We start from the raw sequence: 10,362 nt of genomic DNA on the forward strand, positions 1-10,362 counted from the left end.
AACTGCCTAGCTGTGAGGGGGCCCCTGGGGACAGGGCTCAGAGGTGGTGGCTGAGGAAGAAAGACGCCCCCCCAAGACAAGTGTCATAACAGCCAAACTAGTTATTGCCTATTTCTTCAACAGACCGTCAGCACTGTGGGCAGGGGCCGCGCCAGCTGGCGACCCTCGTCTCCCGGTTCCAAGCACAGGGCCAGGCACAGAGTGGACACTCAAGAGACTTTATTGGAAGGAAGGAGGGAGGGGAGGGCGGAGGGAGGGAGGGCTGGGTGGGATCATGCAGCAAGTCCACAGGCCTCAGCCTCCAATCCGCCCCAGGACCATCAGACCCTGTGTAATTGCCACATTTTAAGAGGAAGAAATTTCTAGAAGGAATATTTGTGGGACACGAGAGGTTTCCCTTGGAGAAGGGGAGTCTGCGACCACGACTCCCATGCCTAAGGGCTGTCCCACTGCAGGGGCAGAACAACCCTCCGTGCCCCCCGCGTGGCAGGGGCACGAGGGCTGGGCCGCGCCGGAGAGGCGGACTCCGCTGCAGTCAGGGCCTTCGAGCAGGCAGCGGCCCTGGAGTCGGGATGCTCCCAGCGCCCCGGCCTGGGCTGGGGAAAGTGATTTCTACACCAAGGAGGGGTCCAGGGCTGGCTCTGAGGCCCCCCCAGCTCTGTGACCTGTGATCACAGGACACGGTCTGTGATTCTGGGCCACGGAACCTCTCCCATCCTGCGGTTCTGTCCTGTTCCATCACCAAAGGCCCCGTGAGCTGTGTCAACTGCACCGGGCACTGTGCTGAGTGTTTTTCCTCAACACAGGCCGTGTAGGGCATGTTAACCCATCTGACAGGTGGGAAAACCGAGCCTCAGAGAGGCCACATGGCTTGTCCAGCGTCAGCGCTAGGACATGTCAACACCTGGACGTGGAAACAGGCCTCAAGGTCGTTCCGTCCCAGTCTGATTCTGCTCTCCTGTGGCCCCGAGATTCTCTCTTTGTGGCTTAAAACCAGAGTTCCTCCCCTGGGGGTGAACCACAGGCCCCCTCCCACCACCGCCGGGCCCCACCCAACCGCGGCCCATCCTGGCCCTACCGCAGCCGGCTCCGTGGTTTCCCAGACACTCTCACCCCCCGGCAGCGGCCACCACAATTGTTCCCGAGAGGCGCTGGTGGTCGATTTTCCCTGCGTGGTTCTCAATTTCTTTGAAAAGGGGAAGGTGGCTGGGGCCCAAGGTGGGACCGCAGGCTGCACCTCCCCACGTGGCGTATTCATCTCACACTCTGGCCACAGCACATTGTTTCAGCTTAATTTTATTTCCTCTTATAAATGGGCACAGCGCGGGAAATGTTAAAAAAACAAACAAACATAAACAACAGAACCAAAGAAACCCAGTTCCTTCTCAAGGCAGGGACAGGTGAGTGCCCACAGCGGGGCGGTGCCTCGGTCTCTTTTTCCCACTGTCTTTTTCCTCCGCTCTTCCTTATTTAAAGTTTTGGCCGTGAACTCAGGACAGGTACGGTTAATAAACAGGTTACGGGGGAGGGAAGGGCAGGGAAGGCCGGGAGGAGGGAAGGACAGACTCCCGCCCGCCCCAGGCTGGTTCTCGGAGGGCTCTGTACAGGAGAGGACTCACGGGGTGGGGGGACACCGTCTTCAGGGGCTCTCTGGAGCCGCGCTGCCTACGAGAAATATGTACATGCATTCACCACGCTGAGGCCAGGTGCACTAAGGTGCCTGGCGGGCACCTGGGGGGTGCTGGGGCCATCGGCCCTCAGATGGCGACTCCCGGAGCCCAGTCCTGGCGTCTCTAAGTCTGTACACAGTCTGTGGGCTTCTATTTACAGGCAGGAGGCCTGGGAGGCAAGTCCAGGGCTGTGGCTGTCAGAAGAAATCCGGGAGGACGAGGAAGAGGCCACTCCTGCCCTGGGAGGCCGAGATGGGTCTGCTCCCTGTGCCCAAGGGCCCCACCTGGAGGCCTGACAGGCGGCTCTGCCAACCCCACGGGGTCTGGCCCGAGCACCCTAAGCCCTGCCCGCAGGCCTGCCCAGCCCCGCCCTGGCTGCCACCCATATTCCTCCAGCGATTAAAGGGACCAGCCTTTCAGTCAAGGTCCCCGTCTGGCCCCCTGGAGACAGAGCCTGGGCTCTAGACACCCCAGCCATGGGGTAGGCCCAACCCCCAACTCTCTAGGCCCCAGCCTGCCATGTGCTCTCTGGCAGCCAAGGCCCCAGGGAGGCCCCGCAAACCACACAAGCTCCCCTTCATCTGGAATTTGTAGTGGTTCCCGAAAATGCCAGGGCCCACAGCATACCCTCCCCAGGAGCACTGGGGCGAGTGCAGGCCCTGCGCGCGTCCCACCGCATGCAGGAGGGCAGGAGGGGGTGTCAGGGCCCTGCGTCCACATTGCACTTGGAGAGCGCCAGCCTGTCCTTTTGGCCCAACTCGCTCGCAGATGGCCTTGCCCCAGCCAGGCTGGCCGAACTGGATCTGGGCTGGGCAGACTGTTAAACTTCATGAGGACACAGCCTGGATAAGGCCTTGGGTCCAGGGCTCCAGGAACAAGGCCCTCAGCCTCTTCTCTCAAATGCTAAGAACGCAGAGAAGAGAGGCCAGTGGCAGGAGCCCAAGCCCCAAGCCCCAAGCCCCAAGCCAGCCTGAGGCTATGAGGAGTCAGCCTGCTGGGGCCCCCCCACCACGGGCTCTGGCCCTGTGCAGACGCTTCACCCACTGCTGGGTTTCCCACCCCAGTGCCAGCGTCCCCTGCGGCCAGGGGCCCAGACCCTCTCTCCGCCACCTCCCTGGTTTCTCAGCCTTGGCCTGCCCATGTCTTCTCACCAGAGCTGCTGTACCCTGCTCCCCAGGGATGACTGAGGCCGAGCCCCGCCTCCCGCCCCCCCACATCTCAGGGGACCAGCTAGCTTCTTCACAAGTCTCCAGGCACTGCCGAGGGGAGCTTTGGGTCTGGAAGCTGGAGCCTGGCCAGGAAGTAGGACCCTGGTTTGTGGGACAGACCCCCCAGAACCTGGCCCTGGCCGCCTCGGCGCCCCAACTCTCACCCTGCAGAAGCCGCTGCCAGGGAATCTCGAAAAGGGAATGGAAATAAAACCTGCCTTCCCAACTTGAATCTGGGCTGCAGCTGAGGGGCGGTGTGAGCACCAGCCAATCACAACTCACACCACGTCCCTTTGCTCCATGAGCCCCGCCAAGCACACCCCCCAAAAGGAGATTTGTGGCCCCACATTTAAAACACCTACGGAAATGGCCCCACTTGCCAGGGTAACAAAGGAGGAGAAGGCTGGGCCGTGACACCTCCCACTGTCAACTGGCCTAATCCCTCAAACCCTGCACAGCTGCTTCCAGCTGCAGGCCCCTCCAGCTGCAGCCAACTGCCAAGTTGATTGGCCAAACCGAGGGTAGCTGCCAGGGGGAGGGCCTCAGGGCAGGGGGTGGGGGGCTGAGGTTGGCCTGGCCAGGCAGAGGGTGCGGAGGGCATGGGCAGAGGGCCCGCCCTCACAGGCACTTTGGGGATTTGTGTCCCGGGAGGCAGTCGGCCCCCTAGCTCAGAGCAGGAAGGGGACACAGGGACACTAGGAGGCTGACCACATGCCCCTCCCCACTCAGGGCCTTTGGTCCTGAGAGACCCAAGCACCCTCCACAGCCTGGGGCCAAGTTTCAGGAACCAATCCCTTCTTTCCCCAGGCTCAGAGAGGCCCCAGGCTCCCAGCTGGTGGGGGCCTGGCTCCGAGCCTCCCCTTTTGTGAGCTACAGAGGGGAGGGAAGGCAGGGGTGAGGCCAGGCCCGCCCGGCGTGCACCGCCTTGAGAGGGCTTGTGGCCCCACATTTTACTCCAGGAAAGGCAAGGGCCCACCTGCCTCCCTCCGGTGTTGAGAATATGGTCCTGTGGGGTGCATCCACGTGGGATTGTGTGTGACACAGGGCAGGGTTGGTGGCTGTGTGGTTGCTGTGGGTGCCATGGTGTGGGGCTAAGTGTGACGGGGCAACTCAAGGTGACCCAATATGGGCTGATTGTTCCGGCTCGATTCCACCCTCCCAATGAACCTGAAAGCTGGAGACAACGTGTGTGGTACCAGAGTGTGTGTGTACTGGGGGTGGAGGGAGGCTACACTGTCACTGTTAGGTGACCATGACTACTGACTTGCATCGTAGTAAGTGTCCAGGGACGTAAGCAACACATGAGGATAAATATCTTTGGAAGAATATGTGTTTCTGTGATATGTCTTGACTGGCTGAGTGGTCATGATTGTGTATGATTTTGTCATTTCATGCTTTTGTCTTGTGTATGACCGTGACAATATGTGTGACAGTGTGGGCGATGGTGTCTGTGCAGAGTCCCCTCACAGGAGGAACATCAGAGCAGCCCCTTCTCGACAGTGGCTACCCTAGCACTCTCAAGAAGCTGTTTCCTCAGGGGAAGACGCAGAAAGAGGTGAAGCCTGGGGCGTGTGTGCACTTGGCGGGGGAGAGGCAGAATTATTCAACAACCCCAGAGAGGCCAGGACAAAACAGGCTGGCAACAAGGGACACCCTCTCACCCAGGCAGAGAGGCCCTGGCACAGGAGTGAGAGGGTGCAGTGTCTAGATGGTTTCAAGGGCTGAGTTTGCCAAATGTTTGTCCTGGAAACCAGCCTGAGTGCCTCTCTGTCCCAAAAAGGAGACCTCAGAAAGCCCTGTGGGAGCCAGGTTGGGGCTCAGGCCCATCTCAAGCCCCGTACTTTCTTCCACGAGACGATTAGGAGCTTCCTTCCTCCTATCCGTCTGACACGAGGTCCCGAAGCTCCAGGCTAGTATGGAGGAGGAGACAAGAGATGAGCTCATAAGGGCACAGTCCGGGGCAGATGGCAGTGCCCTTTGTTCCTCAAGGAAGATCTGTGTGAGGCTGGCAGCCTGGTCAGGCGCTGGGAGGGAGGGCAGAGAAGAACTAGGGCCAGGCTCTCTCCCAGGCCCAGTCCCCAGCCCAGGCTGGTGGGGCCAGGCTGGGGACTGGACAGAGGGCAATGTTGAGGCTGCAGGGAGGCACTGTGGCTCCGCTAGGCATAGAACTCCTCCTGCTTGTCAGGCTTCTGGTATGTGACGCTCGCCTGCTTGGGCTCCTCCAGCGTGTAGCTGCCCTCATCCTTCTTCTTCATGCGGTAGATGAGCAGTGTGACCAAAAAGGCGGCAAAGAGGGCGCCCACCACCCCGCCCACAATGACAGCTGTGGAGGAAGAGGGTAGAGGTCAGGGCCCAGAGGCAGGGTAGAACCAGGGCAGATGGCGCTCGGGCTTGGGCTGGGAGTCCTGAATCTAAGTTAGAGTCAACAGCACTACCCCCGGCACTGGCTACTGTTAACAGGCTTCCCTGGCTCTGTTCTCATCACCTACCACACTAACCCATTGACTCCTCACACCAGCCCTGTGAGGGAGCTGCTATGGTCTTCATCAAATTTAAGATGTCATCAGTGGTAAGATGCTCCAGTATTTTATAACCACTAAGAAAGAAAAAATTCCACCAACTAAACTATGACATGTCCCAATTACAGAAGAGTTAACGTATGAACAGATGTGCAACTTAGAACTGACTAACGCCAAAATGACTGTGCCCATTCTACAGATGAAGAGGAGGAAGCCTGGAAAGGTGAAGTTCCTTGCCTGAGGTCACACTGTTCCTAAGAGTGGAGACAGGATTTGGACCAAGAGTCCAGAGCCTCTTTAGGAGAGGTGGCCATGGCAGGTCCACAGGGACTGGGGTCAAGGGTGGGGGAGGTCAAGCTAAAGGATGGGCCAGAGATTAGTATCCAGAAAGTACGGTCCCAGGGGGTCAGCTGGCACGGCCCAGGAAAGCAGGGGTCAAAGTCAGAGCCCAAGGAGGGGTCAGAGGGCACAGAGGAAAGTGCCAGAGATGAAGATGAAGCAGGGTCACAGTCTGGGAAGGGGAAAGGGCAAAGGAGGAAACGCCTCACTCTGGGCTCCCCCACCCCACCCCCGTCCCCACGTGGCCCAGACCCAGGCCTCACCTACGAGCACCTCCTTCCGCTCCAGGATACTCTTCTGCGGCAGCTGAGCAGCTGAGCTGCCCGAGTCGATGGCATTGTCCAGGAGACCAGGGCCTGGGCGGGCACCCTTGGGCAGCGTCCCGGGTGGAGGTGACGGCTTGGCTGCAGCCCCTCCTACGGCCACCACCTCATTGGCTGTGTCTGGCTGTGTGGTCTCTTCTTCTGGCAGCTCAAAGTCTCCACTGGGCCCCCCAGTCACTGGCACCTCTGGCTCACCCCGGGTGGTGGTCAGGAAGGACTCCGGAGTTGGGGTCTGCAGAGAGTGTGTCGTGAGCCCAGGAGTCAGGGCCCAGCACCCCAGGCGCAGGGCAGCAGCACACACACACAAGCCCACTACTACCATCCCACCACCCCAGGGGCACTAACACTTCCTAAGCACTCACTGTGCACCAGGCACTGTGCTAAACACCACCCCCACAGAGGCGGTAGCAACACCCCCGCCCCTCTGGGCAGAGGGAGACTCAGAAGTTAGGCGACTGGTCCAAGGGTGCACAGCTAGAAAGGGGCAGAGGCAGAACCAAAGTCAAGATCTACCTGACTCAAGGGTCTATGTTTCTACCTCGCTACCGCACTTCTGTTCTCACTCCAGCCACATCCTGTCCGCATCACACCCCTCCCGCTGCCTTAGTGACAATCCTGGGGGATCCCCATTAGAGAGACACTGGGTGCGACTGTTATGGACTTGGGGCTGGCCTGGCCCTCATGCCTGAGGCAGAGATGAGTCCTGCAGCCTGGAGGCCTGTCCAAGAGCACAGCTGGCAGCGTGCAATGTGCCCACTCTGCGCCATGGGGGCAGGTGTCCCTGGAACCAGCGCAGTGACTGCAAATCGAATCCCAACTGCACTCGTGCCACGTGGAGGCAGGACCAGAACTGGGGGAGCCCTCGGGGCAGGGGTGTGGCTACTTCACAGGTGGGCGTGGACAGGGTGGGCCTAGAGTCCTGGCTGAGAAGAGGCCACCGGCGACCTGGGCTCCCTGCCCTGTCATTGTTTCCTCTTCCTGCTTGGCCAAGTCTCTGTGACAACACCAAGCTTGCCCCAGCTGCTTGAGGAGCCGAGGGAAGGGCCCGTGTCCTGCCAGGGCTGGCTGGGGAGTCAGAGGGACTGACACTGCGCCACAGGCAGCTCCGTGGACTGAGGGCCTCCCCGACGGGGCCAGCCACAAGGGCGCCAGTACCCCCGTCAACCTCACCACCTCCCCTTCTTGCCTGATGCGCCCAGCGGGGGCCAGGCTACAGCTCCCGTTGCTGGACCCATCACCCACAATATCCCGAACACACACACGCCCTGGCCCTACAAGACTGCCCGGCCTCTGGGACCAACTGCCCGGGTTCAAATCCTGACTGCCATCGCTGCTGCAAAGCCCTGGAAACTGGCTGCCCCTCCCAGCGTGCAGGCGCCTCGTCTGGAAGGCGAGACGACCACAGTGCCGAGGCTCACATGAGGGCCGGAGGTGACGCGGGCAAAGCGCTGGCCGGGAGCAGCACCCAGGCGGCATGACGTGGGGGAGCCGAGGTCTTCTTCTCACACAGCCCGCTCTGGACCACCCTCAGACCAATCATAATAACCACGATGACAACAATGACAACAGTGACAATGGCTGAGCGTTTGGATTCTCACTGTTGCAGGCACTGTCCTAAACACTTGGGATACATCAGGAAATGTAGTTCTCACAGCTTGTTATTTTCTCCTTTTCACAGGTAAGGAAACGGAGGCAGAGAAAGGACCAGGGACCAGCCTGAAGTTGCATGACAGGAAGTGGTGGCAGAAGGATTTGAATCCAGCAGCCGGGCTCTGATCCACGCTCTTAACAAGAACCCGCAGGCCCAGGCCCCCATCACCAGCACCCACAGTCACCCAATTCCTTCCCCACGATGCCCTGTCCGGACATTAAGACCCAACCACCCCAGCCCTGGTTTTCTACCCCTCTTTCCTCCCCACCCATCTCCATATCTGTCCCCATCCTGTGACTCACACCCAGTCTTGGTCCTCTGGCCACAGCCCCTCTCACCCCCAACTCTGTCTGGCTCGTCTCTATAACTTCCCAGTCCTCACCCCTGCCAAGCTCCATCCCCCCCAGCCCCTGACCCTCCCTCTGTTGCCCTTCCTCCCTGCCCCATCCCCACACCCTCACCTGAGCCACCTCCGTGGGTCCAGGGGCAGTGGTCCCCAAGGGCAGGGTGCTCTGCTCAGGGGCGTCAGGCTCCTGGGTCACAGCCGGCCTGGGAAGCGCTCTTGGCCAGGAGGTAGCTGTGCTGACCAGCCTGGGCGTGGGGGCCTCGGTGTCCAAGACAGCCACTGTGGTGGGAGGGGAGGGCGCCTCGGGGGTGGTGGCCGGGGCTGTGGCTGCCGTGGTTGGTGGAAGAGGCAGGAGCCTCTGTGTGCCGGTGGTCCTTACGACGGCAGTGGTGGCCGTGGAAGGGGCTGCCGCGGCAGTGCTGAGGGTGGCAGTGGCCACTGTGGCGGGCACTGTGGCCACAGCTGGGGCGCCTGTGGTCGTGGCCCCTGTGGTCATGGCAGTAGTGGTGGCCGTGGTGGTGGCGATGGTGGTGGCTCTCTGGCTGGGCTCTTCCGGGATGTCTGTCACCACCAGGGGGCTGGTGGCTGGCTCCGGGGTGGGGCGCTCAGAGGCGAGCTCTTCAAATGGAGTGCCCACAGGCTGGATGTCCGTGGTGGGCAGCACAGCGGGCGTGGTGGGCACTGCCAGGGCCACATCTGGGCTGAACCGCATGGCTGTCTCAATGCCCGACTCCTGCTCGAAGTCTGAGGGGGTGGGGGAGAGGGAGAGAGCTAGGGAGCTGGGTGGTTGTGAGGGGTGGGAGGATCCCAGGTAAGCAACGGCCATCAAGACGGGGCCTCCCAACCCGCTCTCTTTGCCTGACTTTCCCAGGAACAGAAGGGGTGATGCAGCTGGGTGAGCATGTGCTGGTGTGGGGGGCTGCGCTGCCTGCAGGCTGTCCTGGGACACAGGTTTGGGTCGGTGAACGTTGCCCCGCCCTTGGCCACAGCTGATTGGACTGGAGGGGACCAGCTGACCCAAGCTGGGCCAATCAAACAGTCTGCTGAGTGCCTTTGCCTCCCAGAGGAGGCTGCTAAGGTCCTGGGTTACTGAGGGGCCTCTGCCTTTCCTGACAGAGGCCAGAGGGCAGAGTCTAAGGGGCTGCAGAGAGCCAAGCAGTGCCCGCAGAGACACAGAGACAGGGACCCTGGGGAGCCGGGGGCCCCAGGCTCTGGCCACCCAGGCCTAGTTCCATCCCCAGGAGGATGTTCCACCCTTCCTGCGCTTGGGGTCCCCGAAATGCCCCTGACTGCCACCCAATGTACCCCTGCCTCACTGGAGCAAGCCTGGGGATCCTCAGAGTAGGGGCTGCGTGCAGAGTGGTTGCTGCTGACAGAGGGTACTTACAGCCCGAGCCCGACCCCGAGTAGAGGTCATCCAGCTCATCATCGGGAAAGGAGTCATCGTCTCCAGAGCCCTCAAGGTCCACGGGCCTCTCAAAGTTCTCGCTGCGCCAGCGCTGAGCCTGGAAGGTAGAGGCACAGGGGTCAGCCCCAGGCCAGCAGCCTGGACCCATCCAGGACAACAGATGTGATCGGGGGCCACAGACGGCCAGGTACCAACCAGATGACCACTGCCCACCCCCTCTGGGGCCACCTGACAGCTACCACTGGGGACCTCTGCTTGCTCCCTCAGCCCCTCGTCGAAACCACTGCTTAGCAGAACTGGGTTTAGAGCCGGCCAGAGTGCTGGGTTTGAGTCCTGGCTCTGTCGCTTACTAAATGTGGGACCTGGGGCAAGTTATTCAATCTCTTCATACCTCAGTTTGCTCATTTGTAAAACAAGTGAAGAACACCTGCCTTTTGGGCTGTGAGTGTGCAGTGTGCAAATTCGCATGCAGGACTGACGGCACCCTAGCATGGAGAAGGTGCTCAGCCCTCGCTGTCACTCTCCACGTGGCCAGCATCGTCAGCCCCACTCACAAGTGCCTTTCACAGACAAGATCCCACTGAGTCCTCAGGACAGGTGTCATGGGAGGGGGATGTGCAGGTCACGGCCCATTCCATGGATGAGAGAACTGAGGCCCACTTGCCCCAGGTCACCAGAGAGCAGGCGATGTGATGAGATCCAACCTCTGCTTGGGACCCGAGTCTCCCACTTCGCATTCCCAAAGCAGGGCAATTACTAATAGTACTATCAGACAGACATGGTGCTGGGGGGCTTGGGGGTGGGAGGTGGGGGGAAGGGCCTTGCATGGGGGAGGGAGAAGGGAGTGTAGGCTCCAGCCAAACAAGTCAGTCCCTGCCCTACTTACCCCAAAGCATCT

General features: G+C 60.7%; 1 protein-coding gene across 1 annotated transcript; it reads right to left on the reverse strand.

The window, feature by feature from the left end:
* Positions 1-3,393: 3,393 nt before the first annotated feature.
* SDC3 (syndecan 3) lies at positions 3,394-9,633 on the reverse strand. The gene is made up of 4 exons (XM_012642369.1): positions 9,444-9,633; positions 8,172-8,800; positions 6,000-6,291; positions 3,394-5,201 (listed from the first exon to the last, which is right to left on the reverse strand). The coding sequence occupies exons 1-4, from the start codon at positions 9,610-9,612 to the stop codon at positions 5,035-5,037; spliced, it is 1,257 nt and encodes a 418-aa protein (XP_012497823.1). The 5' UTR covers positions 9,613-9,633; the 3' UTR covers positions 3,394-5,034.
* Between the last annotated feature and the right edge of the window lie 729 nt (positions 9,634-10,362).

Source organism: Propithecus coquereli, unplaced genomic scaffold (assembly GCF_000956105.1).
Source record: "Propithecus coquereli isolate 6110/MARCELLA unplaced genomic scaffold, Pcoq_1.0 Scaffold178, whole genome shotgun sequence".
Lineage (NCBI taxonomy): Eukaryota > Metazoa > Chordata > Mammalia > Primates > Indriidae > Propithecus > Propithecus coquereli.